Source organism: Heliangelus exortis, chromosome 8, assembly GCF_036169615.1.
Source record: "Heliangelus exortis chromosome 8, bHelExo1.hap1, whole genome shotgun sequence".
In the NCBI taxonomy this organism is placed as follows: domain Eukaryota; kingdom Metazoa; phylum Chordata; class Aves; order Apodiformes; family Trochilidae; genus Heliangelus; species Heliangelus exortis.
Genome location: NC_092429.1, coordinates 19,877,968 through 19,896,704, shown reverse-complemented (window position 1 = coordinate 19,896,704; position 18,737 = coordinate 19,877,968). Strand labels below are relative to the sequence as shown.

Below are 18,737 nucleotides of genomic sequence, written 5' to 3'. Positions count from 1 at the left end.
TCCTTTCAGTGAAAATCACAAAGACATTGGCATAAAGAGCACTGCTGCTTTCACAAAATCAAAGTAGAAATTAAAAGTATGCAAGATTTTTTTATTAAACCAACAAAGTGTAAATGTTTAACAGCTATACTACTTTATTTTAAAATAAAGGATGGAAACATCTGGAACAGCATGCTCTAATGGAGTCCCAATAATTTATTGATTGCTTGTGTATAGTGAAAAACTGTATAGAGAAATGGATATGGTATATCTTGTGACTTTTACTTTGCATGCTTGGATCACCTGCTTAAAAAGTTATATTACCTATGTGAAAAAATGTGCAGCTCTATAACATGCCTATAGCATCTTGAAATTAAAGTTGTTAAGCAATTTGTACCCACAGGTATTGTTCTTTTCTTATCAGCTCTTTATCTGATCATGTTGCACTTAGATCTCTTTCACCTGAATAAGTGGTCACAGTTTGCAAATAATCTCCAAGTCTAACGGTCAACTAACAATAACAAACTTTCTTTCAGAATAGTTTGTTTGCAGGTTGTTTTATGGCAGCAATGATGACATTTGAAAGCTCTAATTTGTGTGTTTGCAAAGCATATTTACTTTATAGAATGCATTTTAACTCTTTTTGCATCTGTCTTGATTAGGGACATCCTGGTTTGATTGGCCTGATTGGACCTCCAGGAGAACAGGGAGAAAAAGGTGACAGGGGACTTCCTGGCCCACAAGGATCTCCTGGGGCTAAGGGTGATGCAGTGAGTAAAACTTATGTTTTCATTCAAATTCCACACAAGAAAAGAGCACATATTCCAGTCTTTCTTTTGAGAAATAAAGTTGTTACAAACATTTAGCACTCAGAGTTTCCTGCTAGAAATTAAAACTTTCCTAGGCTTTGTGCAAATGCAGTGAAATTAAATTGCTTAAAATGTTTCAGAAGGTGAAGGAAATGCATGCACCTAAATTAGGGATAAGATAAACTAGCAGCACTAGTTTCATCATGTTTATTAACTGAAATAGCTTCCTTTCTCTTAGTTACTAAACAATGTTTTAATGCACTGTGTTAAACATGAGGTTTCCAACCCAGTCTGAAGGCAATCATAGTCATGACTGTAAGTACTGTAGCATAAGAACAACTACAAGTAACTCAAGCTGTCAGATAAAATTTTAAACTTACAAACCTTTTTGGACCCAAGCAAATGGCCTAAATCAAAATTCACAGGGTTGGATGTTTTGTAGGACTACGTTTTTCATAGATGCACATCTTTTAATATAGCCCAGTACTTTAGTTCTGTATTTATTATCTTATTCTTTCTTAGGGAATTTCAGGTCCTGCTGGACCACTTGGACCCCCTGGTCCTCCCGGTTTACCTGTAAGTAATTGAGTCCAGTCCTTTTGTTCAAAATAATTCCATGTTTTGTTGAATATTCTCCAACTATAGTCATATATTCTTGCCCGTAGGGTCCACAAGGTCCAAAAGGTTCCAAAGGATCCAACGTGAGTAACTCTCCTCTGTATTTCCTATTTATTTTCTTAACTTTCCTGTGTGTTATTTTTTTTAACATTTTGTTAACACTGCATTTCTTTCATTGCTGTATAGGGTCCTACTGGTCAAAAGGGTGACAGTGGGTTACCTGGTCCACCTGGTCCTCCAGTAAGTAAGAGATCTTATTTGACATGCATGCACATTACAATGACACAATGATCCTGTTTTGACAAGGGTAGAAAAAAAAGTTGTGAAATTCCAGATAAGGAAAATATTCATGATTTGTTTGAAAATTCCTTTTCCAGGAAACACAGATCCACCTGACACAGAAATACATTGTCTGCACTGAAAAAAAAAGCTATTAGAAACCTTTTTTTTAAAAAAAACAACAACAACAAACAACAAAAAAGCACCACAAAACCCCCACAAGCAAACAAAAAAACAAAAAGCCCTTTGCATAACTCTTTAATGGGGTATATTGAAACACAGCAAACTGAATTATTTTGGTTCCCTCCTGTTAATACCCTTCTGTTTCTGCTATTTCTTTTTTGTATCATAATGATCTAAAATGGAAAAAAAAAAGTCCAAATCTGAATGATTTGGAAAATTCAAAAAAAAGTCCAAATCTGGATGAAACACTTCTGAATGAAGTGTTTCAGCTGCTTGAAATGAGATATTGCTTTATAGACTAGAAGTGGAATTTTAAAGTTTTATTATAGGAAATAGCCTATAACAAATGAAAACTGGCTATGTCTGTGCTTGCTGGAATTGCCAAGGATAAAAAGATGGTTGCAAGTCAGTTCTGCACACAATTTATGTGAGGGCAGCACACTCTTCCCCAAACAGCAATGTAGTGGGAAGATTTTAGAGCACAAGAATGATCTGGCCTTCTCTAATAATTTTTTTATGCAAGTAAATTAAAGCACATAAACATAAATCAGAAGGAAATACATTAAAGAAAGAAACTGAAGAAAGCCTGCTCAAACCATCTCCAAGCCACATTCTGTGGTCTTCCTCTGTGTATGTGTGCAGATGAAAAAATGGCAGAAATGGTGCCCAGCTATGTTATTTTCCACTTAGGGTCCTCCGGGTGAGGTCATCCAGCCGTTGCCAATCCAGTCACCCAAAAAGACAAGAAGATCATCTGATTACATGCTGTCTGATGCTGGTGATAATATCCTGGATTATTCTGATGGCATGGAAGAGATCTTTAGTTCACTGAATTCACTGAAACAAGACATTGAGCATATGAAGTATCCAATGGGCACTCAGAATAACCCAGCCCGAACTTGCAAAGACTTGCAGCTCTGCCACCCAGACTTCCCAGATGGTATGTTCATATTGCATGACAAAGGCAAACTAAGCTGAAGTTGTGATCTGATAAGCTACTTCGGCAGAATAATTAATTTTTGGTAGATGGCTTGTATATTTGCTCCACTAATACAGTCTCATTAAATACATTTTTGCAGGTGTGACAGTTCATAAAATGTAGCTAAGAGATGTCCTCTTGGTAAAAGCCAAAATTCTTTTACTACATAACATGAGCTCCTTTTACATTTAAAATCTCTTAACATGCTAAATAAAAAACAGTTGCTGTTTTGAAATGTTGGCCTTGCATTTCCAGACTATCCAAACAGGAGAGGGATGAAAGATTGATGATGTAAAAAAAGTAAAATGACAAATGTCATCATGCTGAGGATAGCTAGCAGATTCTTTTAAAAGAAAAGAGGATTATTTTGGTAGCTATATATTTAAGCTTAGCATAATAATAAAAAATAGCTTTGGTACTATGTGAGATTTATTATTGATTGTGACTCAAAAAAAAATTACTGTTCCCCATTTGCTCTTTTCACCATTTCTTCTATATCATTTAGCAAATAGACATGGAAGTTTCTCTGATACTGTTTAATGCTACTAAGAACTAGCTTAATAAAATGCAGAGTAGTAGGAACAAGACACTGTATTCTGAAGAACTATATTGATTTAATTATTCTTTCTTGTTTTCTTCTTTCTTTTCTGAGGTTACCCCTCTGGAAAGGTTTAAATGAAAGCAAACCTTCACAGAGTTTTCATCTTTTCATATTTTTTTTATTACAATGGATATTTTTCCTAGTTGAAAGCAATATTTTTCTGGTTTTAAATGGGAGAAAAAATAGATTTTGACAGTTAATAATATTTTATTGTTTTCATTCTAGCTAGATAAAATTAGATGATTGCCTTGAGGAACAGTTAAATAGTATATGTGCTAAAAGAAAAGTACATATTTTACAATTCAGTACCTCCATAATAATGAATGTTTGCAGTAGAACACGTTCACTTTCTTCATTTACCAGTACTTGCTTATTATTTGGAGCTTTTTTCATATCAAAATAATCTTATTTATATTAAAATAAAAGTAAATGCTGAATAAAAGTTAATCACCAAATTTTCCAGGGTGAAGACTTACAGGTAGGAAAGATTCTTTTCAATAAATACAGCCTGAATCAATAGAATTGTAAAATAACCTAAATATTTTCTCTACACTTCCTATTCAGAAGATGGAACTGGTGAAAGGATTTGTCATGCCACTTTGAAACCTCCACTATTTGCATTAAGTTGGATTAGAACAGTAGTGTCAGAAAATCACTTTTCACACTGTGAAATTAGCTGGAGATAAAGACCCACCACAGGAATCATCATTATCATTAGAAGGGTGGACTTTAAAAAGCCCTGATTTTTAGTGGACCTTGAGCTGCAGCTCTCCTTCATCCCTGGCTTTTATTCATCCTAGCAATGCAGGGACTGAATTCTCAACCATGCCAGTCTACAAGGACTAGTGAAACTTTGGGAAGCCTCATGCAAGTTTTAACTGTCTTTCTCCCTATGTCTCTTAACCATTCATTAGTTAAGGTGATTTTATCGACTAAAGCAGCCTGAAGTTTCACTAGTCTACCAGCTTGATAACCCAGCAGACATAAAACATCTTTGCTTGAGGTATAACTCTCTCAAGGAAAGTTTTAGGTACTTGTGCCAGCTATAACCTCACCAAGCCCTTTGTGACCACCTTTTTATGTAGACAGATATACAAATGATTTCAGATTTTGCTCTCTGAGCTAAATGATAGCTTATTTCTGCCTAAGGATGCCTCTGCTCTGTTTTTGAGAGTGCTGTCACCACAGGTACAAATTATTATTATTATACAAGGCTGATATCCTGGTGGGAGTCTTTTACAGACCACCCAATCAGGAGGATGAGGGTGACGAATTATTCTACAAGCAGTTGGCAGATGTTTCAAAATCGTCGTCCCTTGTTTTCGTGGGTGACTTTAACCTGCTGGATGTCTGCTGGGAACTCCACACAGCAGAGAGGAGGCAGCAGAGTCTAGGAGATTCCTAGAGTGTATAGAAGACAATTTCCTGGTAAATGAGCCCACCAGGGATGGAGCCCCGCTTGACCTTCTTTTCACAAACAGAGGGGCTGGTGAGAGATGTAGTGGTCGGTGGACGTCTGGGACTCAGCGATCACGAAATAATAGAGTTTTCAATACTCAGGGATACAAGGAGGGTCGTCAATAAAACCTCTAAGTTGGACTTCCAGCGGGCAGATTTTAGATGCAGCCAGCACGGGTTTAGGAAGGGCAGGTCCTGCCTGACCAACCTGATCTCCTTTTATGATCAGGTGACCCACCTGGTGGATGAGGGGAAGGCTGTGGATGTGGTCTACCCAGACTTCAGCAAGGCCTTTGACACCATCTTCCCACAGCATTCTCCTGAAAAAGCCGTCAGCCCATGGCTCAGACAGCACTCTGCGCTGGGTTAGGAACTGGCTGGAGATCACCAGAGTGTGGTGGTGAACGGGGCTGCATCCAGTTGGTGGCCGGTTACTAGTGGTGTCCCCCAGGGATCAGTGTTGGGCCCAGTTCTATTTACTATCTTTACTGATGATTTAGATGAGGGGATTGAGTCCATCATCAGCAAATAGCAGATGAAACTAAGCTGGGGAGAAGTGTGGATCAGCTGGAAGGCAGGAGGGCTCTGCAGAGGGACCTGGACAGACTGGAGAGCTGGGCTGATTCCAATGGGATGAGGTTCAACACAGCCAAGTGCCGGGTCCTGCACTTTGGCCACAACAACCCCATGGGGAGCTCCAGGCTGGGCACAGAGTGGCTGAGAGCAGCCAGGCAGAAAGGGTCCTGGGAGTCTGGATTGACAGGAAGCTGAACATGAGCCAGCAGTGTGCTCAGGTGGCCAAGAAGGCCAATGGCATCCTGGCCTGTATCAGGAACAGTGTGGCCAGCAGGTCCAAGGAAGAGATTCTGGCCCTGTACTCAGCGCTGGTGAGGCCACACCTCGAGTCCTGTGTCCAGTTCTGGGCCCCTCACTTTAGGAAGGAGATTGAGGTCCTGGAGCAGGTCCAAAGGAGGGCAACTAGGCTGGTGAAGGGACTCAAGCACAGATCCTATGAGGAGAGGCTGAGGGAGCTGGGGCTGTTCAGCCTGGAGAAAAGGAGGCTCAGGGGAGACCTCATCACTCTCTACAACTCCCTGAAAGGAGGCTAGAGCCGGGGGGGGTCAGTCTCTTTTCCCAGGCAACTCTCAGCAAGACAAGAGGGCACGGTCTCAAGTTGTGCCAGGGGAGGTTTAGAATTAGAATGAATTTCTTTATGGAGAGGGTGATCAGACATTGGAATGGGCTGCCCAGGGAAGTAGTGAATTCTGCGTCCCTGGAGATATTTAAAAAGAGACTGGATGTGGCACTCAGTGCCATGGTCTGGTAACTGCAGCGATAGTGGATCAAGGGTTGGACTTGATGATCTCTGAGGTCTCTTCCAACCCAGCCAATTCTATGATTCTATGATTATTCTAGCTGAAATGCTGAAATGGCCATATTATTGAGACCTGCAATGTACATTTCAAACGTGGTCTTTCTACTCTAGGAGACAGATACTCCACAGTTCCTCCAAAGCCTCAGCAGTATTTTGCAATAGAGTCATGATCTGAACTAAAATTAGACAAATACAAAAAGACACAGATAAAAATAGACTTTGATCCTGGTGTTTCCTTTCATAAACAATAATAACCACAACAAATAACCTGGAAGAAAAGAAAGGATTATTTTCTCATCATTCAAATAAAACAACTTTGTTTTGCGGTACCATTAGATAGCATTAAAATCTGGATCTTCCAAATACCATTTCAACTGTATAAGGTTAATATTTAATATTTTCTCATTTGTTTTAGGGGAATATTGGATTGATCCTAACCAGGGCTGTTCTGGAGATTCTTTCAAAGTTTACTGCAATTTCACAGCAGGTGGGGAAACTTGCATCTACCCAGAAAAGAAATCTGAAGGAGTAAGTACCAGTCTGTTTTTAAGTTGGCTGTTGATAAACCTACTATGTTATTGCAACTTTGACTTAAACAGGATAGTTACACTACCACATTTTCATATGCTTGTCTTTCTGATTACATTGCATAAATCTGAATTAAGTGGTAAAATGATACCTAAAGTTAACAAACAGCACTTTTAAGTCTTTTGCTTAGATAAACAATGCACCTGCTTACTAACCTTTTACTGCATTTCAGAACACCACATAGCTCTGCAGCCATTTAAAGTGCATAATACGGTGCTATATATGTAAAAGCTAAAGTCTTAGTGCATTTCTCTTATGGAATGAGAAATGCCATGTCAATTCTAGCCATGTCAAGTTGACCTAAAATACCATTTATTAACAGTGTCCTCTCTCATTATTATAAATTGCCTCTGATGGAGCATATGATGTAGAGGAAACCTCTTAAAAGCTTGTTTAAATGAGAGTTATCTATCAGCATCACCACCAGTGAAAACTTTCATTTATACTCTCTTTACAAGATCAATTTATACCAGTAGTTTACCTGAATCTTAACAGATGACAACAGTCTCCCTTATATAGAAATAGCTCTCTTTATAAGCTATCACCTTGAATTACATTTAAAGTTTTTAAATTTTAAGGCATGCTATACAAGAAAAGCATCCTACTCCAGAGCTGAGATCTTGGAAAGAAGAATCATTCTTTTCTATCTGTTGTAAAATTTGTCCTAGGTAATGTAAAACCTTAATCTGTTAATATGTTTAAAATACTTCTCTCTCTGCTGTTTTACCACACAGGTTAGAATTTCATCATGGCCAAAGGAGAATCCTGGATCTTGGTTTAGTGAATTTAAGCGAGGCAAACTTGTAAGTTTTTGCTGCAACATAACAGTTATCCACAAATCAAGTACATGTTATCAGTGATCCCAAATAATTTTAAAAGTATTTAGATAATGAAAATACTTTTCAGCCCCAGCCTTTTTGCCATAAATATCAGAGCAGCTGAACGGCCTCTTGCCACTGGACAGCTCTGTATGGTCCCATAATGATCCCAGTGGTCACTCACACAGCTGACAGCAAGGCTCTAGTTTCTGGCAGACCATACATCACCACTGAGCCTTAGCAAAACAGCTGGAACACAGACCCCTCTGCCCCATTCTAGGTAACTGAAAATACATTGAGTATGCAGAGATGAGACAGCATGCTGACATAATTTTATAATTATATTAAACAGGGTTTCTGCTGGTTTACTACTGGTAGGAGTAATTATGTCTTTCCCATGAACTAATGAATAAGAAATTCAGAATGAAGCTAAAATACATGGTTCTTCATCCTAAATGTCCTAGCTATGACATGAAAAATCTATTCCCTGAGTAATAGCTTTACTGCTACCAATACATCGGGACGTATTGTCTGTTGGTAGTTTTTTTATTAAAGACAATTATGCAGTTCTTTTTTAACAATAATTTTGTTTTGTCTTTCAACAAAGGAAATGGATAAATATTGTTTTAACTTCCTTTATTTTCCAGCTTTCCTATTTGGATGTTGAAGGCAATTCTATTAATATGGTCCAAATGACATTTCTTAAACTACTGAGTGCCTCTGCCAGACAAAATTTCACTTACAACTGTCATCAGTCTGTAGCTTGGCATGATGCATCATCTGACAGCTATGACAAAGCACTAAGGTTCTTAGGATCGAATGATGAAGAAATGTCTTATGACAACAATCCTTATATCAAAGCTCTTCACGACGGCTGTGCAGTAAGTAGAGGTTCAGAAGAGTCTTTACAAATCCAACCTGTCAATTAAAGTAGAAATCAAACAAATTAATTTCTTCATAGCTTTCTTCTGAGAAAAGCTTGCTAAACACTTTATTTTTAATAGCCCGCCTTTTCATAGATTTTTAACCACAGTACACTAGTCCCTTATTTTATTTTCATAAAAGTACAAAGAAACAAAAAAACCCAAAAAAACAAAAACAAAAAACCCCCAAAACAAAAAAAACCCAAACAAAACCAAAAAACCAAAGCCTAAAACTCAAAACGTAAGCCATGCAACAGAAATGGAATAACTGTGCCATGGATACATGCTGCCAGCACTAATGTGCTGAAATCAGACTAGCTACTAGTATGAGCACAGTATAAGAGAACAGAAGCAAAAAAGTATATTCAGGGGAGGCAGCCCATCAGCAGCATATGTTTCTACTCAAAATCAAGGTATACACAGACAGAATACTTAGTGAATTCAGTAAAAGCATATGTGAACTAAGCCATATCTACACAAACATAATAAATTGCATAGTTTGATACCTGATGTTCTTTCCTCATACTTTGGTAGTCAAAGGTAGGCTAAGTTTGTGGATTTATACCTTTCAGAATCCTATCTTAGCTTGGCTAAAATTCCTGGAGCCGTCCAAACAGGCATCAGCTCTCTGTCCAGCCTACGAAAGCAGGGCCTTTGTAAGCATAGCAACTGTTATATTTTTCAGAAAAAGAATGCTTTGTACTCAACACTTTGAAACTAAGATATCAAAGGAGCAAGCGACAGCTGAAGCCTCAATTATTTTGGGGTTTCATATGGGAGCATTTTGAAGGCAGTTCCTGAGACACCAGTGACAGAGAACTGGGAGACCTGAAAGTGCCAGGATACATGCCTGGCCCTGAAGCAGAGATGCAGCTCGGGTAGATGCAGAGTCTCCTGCCCTCAGTAATGAGATTCTGATATATAACTGCTTCATGCCACCCTTTCTGTATGGGCTGTATATTTCTTTTGCTTTTTTTATGCACACTTAGCAACTGTAGAGCTCTACTGAGTGCAGGAAATGATTTAGTGTGACTCCAGCAGTCAGCTGAGAACACTGAGATCTACCAGCTTGGATGTTCATTGAAACTCCAAGACCCTGGTATAGCTGAAAGGGGTCTCAGCAAAATACAACAGACTGACCATCTAAGCAAAGTGCAGTCCTGATATCTAACATCTGGACAATATTTAGAGCAGGTAGAGACCTTTTATGAGGAAATAAGGGTATGCCTTCAAACCTGGTTTCTAAGTGCATCAGTTGGCAGACCTGTAAGACTTTTTTACATGTCCAAACGGCTACTATAATATTTTGTGAGATAGAAATAATGAGTGATTTCTTTCCAAGGAAGACACTTGCACTGCCATGAGAAAATTGTAATTATTTACTGAATGGTACAGATGTGAAGTCAGAATTCTCTAAGAAATATTAAATGTCCTAGATAATATTTCATTTGTAGGTCTTTTTTAGTAAGTCAAAAAGCTACAGGATGATCTCTTTCTAAAATCAGAAACATTCCATGTCACATTTTTAAAACATAATCCTAAGAAAACATAAACTTTATAGTTTGTAATATCTGATGCATGAGGGGGCAATAATTTATAAATTCTACACTTCAAAGGTATAACCTGTGAAGATCTATAGTGCATGCTTACTGCATGGGAACATAACCATGTTTGGTTTTCTTTTGTTTTTCTTCTCTTTTAACAGTCAAGGAAGGGCTACGCAAAGACAGTGATTGAAATCAACACACCCAAAATAGATCAAGTGCCTATAGTTGATGTGATGATCAATGACTTCGGTGATCAGAACCAGAAGTTTGGATTTGAGGTTGGTCCTGTCTGCTTCCTTGGTTAAGCTTAAGACAAAATTAGATCAACAAAAATGTTGCACTTGGTGCTAACAACACACTTCATGCCACATGCAAGTTTTGAATAAGGATGGCATAGTAAATATGTCTTGCTGTGTATGTATGTCTTATCTAGAAAGTAATCGTTGCCCTTGTAGGGCCAGAATCACATGACTTAAACTTATTTTGCCAAGATGCTGTGGCACAGACAGACAACATAGGGCTGACTGTAAGAATAACCCCCCTTTGGATTCTTTTGGTGCTGCAAAATAAATGAATGACATGGTGCTCCTTCCATTACAACAAAGAGGTGTTAAGAAAGTGTTTAATAAACTGTAATTATTTTATGTACAGTATTATACTGTTATCTCTCTGTCCATTTCCAAAACTTGCATGTGTCTCTGAATTGCATCTGGCTCTTATTTTATAATTATAAAACTACATTCAATACTGTGTATGCATTCTGAAAAGATAAAGCTGTAACTGCCAGTGAAGCCAATTTAATTTCTGATTAATAATAAAATCCCTTTGTATATATTGCTGTTGAAAAGCTTTGTTATTTGAAGTCTCCAACAAAACTTAAAGGTGGCAAAACTGGAAGATCTTGAGCAGCACATTCAAACAGCTCTGTTCTGCTGCTATAATGCTGTGATGAAGAATTTTGGTAATGAAAGTACCTTCAAAGGTGCTGTGTCCCATGGTGCTATACCTCAGACTTTTTATTTTCTTTTCTAATTCCAGAATTTCATAAGATACCTGTATATACCTAAAATAAATAAGTTTATATTTTTGGGTGGGGAAAATATGTAAGAAAAACAAACAAACCAACAAAACCACAACAATTTCTGTGTAAGAGATCGGTTAAAAATCTGTGTGAAATAAATTAGTTACATAGCTTTCCTTTTTTTCTCTTTTAAATCTCATCTGAATTAGTTTCCGTTGTGCTTACTTGGTCTACACAAATATTAAAACTTGATTTTAACAGTTATTTATGAATTTTTGCAGTGTTTACTTAGATTTTTATGTAAGCCAAAATGGATGCTTGCTTCCTGAATTGAATATTAAATTTTCCAGAGAATGGTCCTATACAATAATTGTCCATCCCATTAATATGAATTATTTGCTCCTATTATTTCACCTGAAGTCCAGGGATGCAATATGTCTAGGTCATGTGATTCTACATAGTTGCTAAGCAACACAGGAGAGGACTGCTTCCTACAGAGCTGTCTTTGACCCAAACTGTTACAATTCGCTGTTCAAATCTCACCAAAAAAGTTGGTTTGGCCTTCCCTATGAACATTTTATTCAGGTAGTTGGAAGTAGAAATTACATTTTAGCTTTACAACACAAATCCTTTCGTAATTATTTTTCATAATATATGTAAGACTTGAAATGTTTTTTTCTATGTCTTATAAACTGCTAAATTAAACAGCACTAGTTTCTTACTGGCTCGTTTCCAACTGGTATTTTCTTATGCACATTTATACATGTAAGAGTGAGATTTCAAAAGTCACTTTTTGCTGTTCATATTTTCTTTTATTTTTGAACCAAAGTTTGTAACTGTCACCTCAAAGAGGAAAATACAAATTTTATTAATAAAATCAAGTCTTGTCTATCTGGATTGATTCATTCTCTTTCTTCAACGTACCCAACTCTTTCTTCAGTGTACCACTGTTATTATTTTAACTTCAGTCTGGTTCCAGACCACACAGACTCAAAAAAAAGGTAATGTTATTCCATGTCCTGGCAAGCACTGAGCATCAGCACTAAGAAGAGAAGTGTTACAAGAAAAAATACTGATCTGACCACTGTCAGTATGCAGCAAGGCTGATAATTTCACAATTAGTTTACATGGATTTGTTGCTTCAGCAGTCCACATATTACTATCAGACATAAGATTGGAACATGATATTCTTTCTCCAGCCTACAATGCCTTGTTTCTTACAGCCCACAATGGTTCTTACAACTCCCGTGCTTATCCTTGTGGGATCCCATAATGTAGGCAAATGACTATTTATTGATAGGAAATGGAAGACTAGAACTAGACCAAGGCCTCGAAGCACAAAACTTCCAGTGCCTTTTTTTACATAATGGAACATAGAGACATATGTCACTTGGGGACTCCTCCAAACCAGTTTATATTGTTTTAATCTGCTAACTCTTCTTTATGAACTCTGGTTATATCCATGATGATAGTTGCAAAAATAAGCTCAAATAAGTTTGGCAGGGGAGCAGCTACTTTCTGCTGTGCAAGTGGTTTTAGGTTAAGTTAGGTGCTGAGCTGTTTAACCCCATTTAAAAAATTCTGAGACTTCTTAGTCAGGTATGTTAGGATTATTTGGGGAAAAAACATAAAGATGGTTGTGATTTATCAGAATCAAGATTAGGCTGCAGAACAATATTTCTAAGAGTGCCAGGGTGTATTCAAGAAGCCAAATGAACCCAGATACTTCTCAGAATCAGTCAAAGTATTTTGCCAAGGCTCAAGCTCGTAACATTCCAAAAGACAAAATTAAACTTAACTCTTATATTTCTCAGGCAAGGACTCATCAGGTTTATTGTTTAGTTCTTCTTAAGGCCTTAGCCAGGTGCCTTACTATTCATCCTTGTCATTAAAGCAATTCACCACCACTTAGTTATTTTAACTACTCTCATCCATTGAGTTTTAATGTGCTGTTCTTGTTCTCTCAAAGTTTCTGATTAAAGGGGAAAAATGGTTATTATATATTCTTGCCTTCAAGCAAAATCTATGCTATTTATTTTTCTCTCAGTAGAAGTCCAACATGATTAGTAGTGCTTGTAAAAAAAACAAGCAAACACAAAAAAACAGAACAAGAAAAGACCGAACAAAAGGAGCACTCTTCAGAACATAAAGAAATTTCACAGCAAAACTCAAAACTCACACATTAGCCTAAGAAATAAACTTCAGATTCTGTCATAAAATCCTGTTCCAAAATGATGCGTACAAACCTCCTTACTCAATTAAACCTGTGAGAAACAAGCATCAGTATTTTTCGTACCACAAATTAAAAACTTTTGTAATTACAAGGAGGTTTAAATTGCTACGTGACATCAGGATTCTACCTCTAGAAAATGGCAAAACAAAATTTGGATGTTCTTTGATCTTAACGTTTTGCACTACCTTAGAGCAAACTAACCAGTTTTTTTTACAAGCTTTCTTCAAGCCTCTCTCTGAACAGAAAAAAGCCAGACTGGAGATGGTGTGTGGTTTCTTCACTGCAAATGCAGATGTTGCTGCATGTTGCATGGAAATGTAGTTAAGTAGACAAACAGCAAATACAAGCCAACAAATAATATACATTGAGATAATATTCTCTCCCGAATAACATGGACATATGGGAGAGACTTCAATTACAAGCTGCGTCTGCAGAGGTATGAACTGTCGTGTGTAGGAATAGACTTTCTTCTCTCTCTCCTCTTTCCAATCCACAAGAGGCCAGTATCAACTCATCTGGACTGGCACATCTCTTGGAAAACATCAGAAAATCTAATTAAAATACTTTTTTCAGTCTAAATGGGCAGTCATTATGGCTAACATAAAAAGCTACGATCTGCTTCAAAAAATAAGAGCAGCTATTTGCTTGAGATTTGCTTTCTTAATTTTAAAATGAAGTTTCAGATGTCAAAGACTGCTAGAAGATGCCTTAGTAGCAATTGATTTTCTGCTACAAGCACACTCATTTTCTGTGAATGAACACAGACAAAAAACACCTTGAAAATTACAAAGACAGGATACTAAATTTCACGTCTATTATATTTACCTGGAAAGTTGTATTATATATGTTTATTTTCTAGACACATAAATTATCAAAGAAGTTTGTTGCTGATTGGGTAAAAACCAATGCCAAAATTATTGCAAAGCAGTAGACTGCTCTAAACCTATTTATTCTTTTTGTTTTCATAAAGAACATGGAAGATTAATAAGGTGAAGACTGCAAGCATAGATATTCAGACCTGCCACCCTAGCCAAAATTGCACTGGGTTTTATCTCATCTATGTGAATGGAGGTTGTGTTCTGATAGAGGATGAAGCCAATGCTACTATGGACATGTTTTCTCTAGGTTCTCTGAGGAGCTTGGCAGACCTTGAATTTGTTTCTAGTCTCTCAAGGGTGGAGATGTGATCTCCATGAAAACACAGCTAACTTCAGTAAGACAGATGAGTTACCAAGAATTCACCACCAGAACTGGGCTGCGAGTGTATTCTCTGCTTCCTGGTATCATCTAAGAAATTATTTGTTATACCATCAGAAGGACATTTTAATTAAATCTTGTTTCAGTAGAAAAAATGCTCTAGGTAACACAGTGATTAAAATGCAGTTCATCCCACATTCTGACATTATATTAAATGCTTCTAAAACATAACTTATATAAATATATGACCAAGAAATCAAAGGCATCTCCTTAATGGGCTGTGACAAAATCTACAAACTGGAAGTCAGTGCATCCACTTTCAATTTCTTGATGGTGCCAGTTGTTCTCAAGTCTAGAGCTTACTCTTCAGGAAACACCTCAAGTTCATTATCTGATTTCCTTTCAACAGCATTTGGTAATTTTTGGTGGATGATCCCAACGACGTTTTTGCCCTGCAATGTCTAGTATACATTTCATGAGCTACTACAATCTAAGACTAACAGTAGTTTTCAGTTTCCTGGTTGTCAGCCATTTTACACTCAAGCAAAAGTATTGCTTTTTCTCAGTTGCTATTTTCAGAGCCATATGAGACTCCGAAGAATCAACTCAACCTTCTTCATGACTTTAAAACAAAAAATTTCTGCCACAGTTTTAATAAGCCTGCAGCAGATAACAAGAGGACATTAATAACTTTCCAAATGATACAGTAAGTAGAATAGCTGATGGATCCTTTATCTTTTCTTCTTGTGCATTAAACATGACTAGATGGAAGTACCTGTCAGATCTCTTTAACAGCAGAATATTTCTGAAACTTTCTGAAACAGAGATACCAATTTGTTATTTGTTAGTTTATTCAGTATTTTAGGCAGAAAGCCCAGTGAAGTCAGCTAGGGTATTACTACTTTGGTAACTTCTAGAGCAAGTGCTGCTCATTACAGCACATAAAGTACATTGAGTGACTAAGAAGTAGAGATTTAGAATGCAGTAATTTTTATTGACACTAAAGCTTCTTTCTGTCAAATATTTACAAAAAACTTCCTATTCATACAGTCTCTTAAGCTTATGCCATCTGTTAATTAGATTATAATTTCGGGTGAGAAAATAGATCTTTCTGGTCCTGCTACCCAAATCAGCTCACAAGGTAACAGCACAGTGTGAAGACAGGTTCTAGAGAATGCATAATCTTCATAACATTCACTATTCAGTTAACTTTTTTGTTTGATTTGTGTGTATTAGGATCACTTTTCCCTTTGTTATTTCTCAGAAGGATTTACAAATATCTGCTTTGTTCTAGGCCTGCACAGCTATTTACTATCAGAAAAGGCAAAAAATTGAACTTAAATTTGTAAAAAATTTCCACAGTACTCCAATTTCTGAACAGAGCAATGCTTCACCTACCCACTGCTCCCTCTTTTTAAATTTTGATGTTTCCATTTGATAACACAAGGTGTTTTTTCTTCAAATTGATTGAAAATACTTGGTAGGAGGAAGTCCACTGTAATGCACACTGAGATTGTTTCCCCGAGTGCTGGGGGACAGGAGATAAATACTATGTTGACAGTTGAATGAAGGCATCTATATAAAAGAAACACAATAAAGACACACAAGCTGAAATAGTTCTCAATGTACAACAGAAAGGAGAAAAATGTATTGGGGCAGAAGAAATAAGAAAGTGATGGAGAAGTATATGGGAAAAGGGTGAGGGCAGCAGAATTTTGCTCCCTTCTCTCCTCAACACAGATCAGAGGGTGAGAACCCAGTCTGGGAACGTGTGATTGCTGCCATACAGCAGGTGTGAAGGTTTGTTTCTCACAGTCATTGCAAAGTGTGTGTGTGTGGTTACACCATCCCCCTAGTTAGGATGTAACAGTGAAACTGGTTTATAAAAACCACGCCTAAAAAGAGTAGCAAAGGCTGTAGGGCCCTGTGGCAAATGCAGTGCCACTGTTACCTGCAGCACAGGGTGCAGCTATGCCCCTGTCCCTTGCTCCCTCTCCCCTTCTCAAGCACACCTCTGTCTTCAATAGATATTACTGAAGTTGCTTCCTTTGCAGGAGTGCTGTTCTCATGGAATATTTTATAGTAGCACTGAACACTACAGGACACCTAAAAAGGAGGATGAGAGGCTTAAATTGTAAGGTCAGCACTTGAAGGAGGGAGAAAGAACAATGGGGGTGGGTGAGCAGGCTCAATCAATGTGGAGCCATATTAACATCCAGATTAGGAATAGGCAATGCCAAGGGCAGCAGACCTTTTCTTTTTCAGCCCCAACTTCTTTTTTCAGCGTATGGGTCAGGCAGTGTTAGTTATCCTGAAGACTATCTCTGCAGCAAAAGTCAGATGAAAACAATAGGAAGATTAGTTCACACTGATGACCATGTGAAACCTCTCTCTGCATATTAAAGCTGGTATATCTCATTTCACAAACTCATTAACCTCCAAACAAAGACATACTATTCCGAGGAACCACATTTTTTCTACTCTCACATCTTTCCATGACAATTTCCCTGGAGAAAGCAGTAATAAATTTTAAAAGACAGTACACATGAATTTAAGATACCTGAGAAATATCCTGATTTAATGATTCTTTACTATTTCAACTCATTATGCAGTTTTGCATGTGTGCATTCATTTCTCATGTTTTGCATAATCCTTCTGACGACTGGATGCACCAGCTAGCCAGTGTGATTACTCATTAAATTTAATGAGTAGGTTAGAATTATCTACTATAAAAATAAGAAAGTGAAACCAGTTGATGAAAGCCAACTAAGGGCTGAAACATATGCAAGAGCATTTAGTTAATAACATCAAATATGCACAACGATAAATACTTCATGTAGATATACAAATAATTTGGATGCACGTTACCCAGATGGAACTCAGCTGTGATGGTGTATGAAATGATACATTTAATGAGACACATCAGGGTGCAAAAAGAGTGAAGTACTTAAGGGCTCTCTTGCTCCTGCAACACTGAAGTATTTTCATTCCGTAAGTGCCAGACAGCAATCATCCCTTTTCCGTTTAAGCACAATGAAGGAATAGAGAGCTTGATGCACACTTGGAAAACTCTGTCAATAAGGGTGGGCAAAGTGCCACACATGGAGGACAGGGTTGTAACAAAGCAAAGAGCAGAATGGGGTAAAGCCTGGAGCCTGCAAACACTGTGCACATGACAAGCGAGCTTTTCACATGAAGAGGAAGATAAGCAACTACAGCTGAGGAAATAGTTACACTAAAGTCCTCTAATAACAGATGGCAGAAAGGAAACTAACTTGGACGATTTTTTCTGAGCAAAACTTTTACCTCCACCAAGGAGGGAGTTCAGGCTGCAAGGGGTAGATAGCGCTTGTTGTAGGCCAGCAACCACCTGCCTTGGCTCGTCTCCGGCAGGAGGGGAGAGAAAGCCTGAAGGTTATTGATGTTTTTTACATCATTTTTATGCAGAGATTTTTGCAACTCTGCATATGAGAGGTGGATTCAAGTTTCACTAGTGCCTCTGCAGAGGCATAAGTAAGGTTAAGAAGAATCCCCAACATAAAACTTCTTCCACACATGAACTCCTTGCACATCCTCTGAATCCCTGTCTACGGTGCACATTGGTACCTGTCATTCATTTGTGGTTTTACCCTTGTCATGTCATACAAATGCTTCTCATGAGTTAAAACAAAGTCAAGGACTATTTTCTGAAGAGCTGCATTTCTAGGGTGAGAAACATTAAAGAGTAAAGGGGTGTCCTGGTTTGGGCCAGGATAAAGGTGATTTTCTGTCTTGTACTTGCTTTTTGCTAAGTCTCTTGCAGGTAGTTGCACTTGCTGAAATTAACAGCAAGTTTCTCAAACAGAGTATTCCATCCCATATACGTCATCCTCAGTATAATTTGAGGGATCACGAGGGCTGAGCCACCCCCTTACCAGCTGATTGGCCTCACCTGAGATCACCAGCAGAAGTGCTGGGCACCACCCACTTATCAGCTGATTGCCTGTAATGCTATAAAAGGCCACCAGTAGAAGCTTCTGTTGGACTGCCCTTCCTGCCTTTTCTGCTTCCCTTCTTCCACCTGGCATCCTGGAAGGATCCCGTCCGTTTGCCTGCCTGTTCCTGCCTCCAGTTCCCGACTGCTGCCAAC

General features: G+C 37.9%; 1 protein-coding gene across 4 annotated transcripts in view; it reads left to right on the top strand.

Moving 5' to 3' along the window:
* Nucleotides 1–12,069, top strand: part of COL11A1 (collagen type XI alpha 1 chain) — a 136,432-nt gene extending 124,363 nt beyond the window's left edge. For 3 of the 4 annotated variants that reach the window (XM_071750960.1, XM_071750961.1, XM_071750959.1), the window contains 9 exons: nucleotides 642–749; nucleotides 1,311–1,364; nucleotides 1,454–1,489; nucleotides 1,593–1,646; nucleotides 2,559–2,808; nucleotides 6,697–6,809; nucleotides 7,604–7,672; nucleotides 8,335–8,568; nucleotides 10,316–12,069. In XM_071750960.1, coding sequence (XP_071607061.1) covers nucleotides 642–749; nucleotides 1,311–1,364; nucleotides 1,454–1,489; nucleotides 1,593–1,646; nucleotides 2,559–2,808; nucleotides 6,697–6,809; nucleotides 7,604–7,672; nucleotides 8,335–8,568; nucleotides 10,316–10,462 — 1,065 coding nt within the window. In that variant the 3' untranslated portion in view covers nucleotides 10,463–12,069. The remainder of the gene's footprint in view (nucleotides 1–641; nucleotides 750–1,310; nucleotides 1,365–1,453; nucleotides 1,490–1,592; nucleotides 1,647–2,558; nucleotides 2,809–6,696; nucleotides 6,810–7,603; nucleotides 7,673–8,334; nucleotides 8,569–10,315) is intronic. The other variant, XR_011727150.1, reaches the window with a different exon arrangement.
* The last annotated feature ends 6,668 nt before the right edge of the window (nucleotides 12,070–18,737 follow it).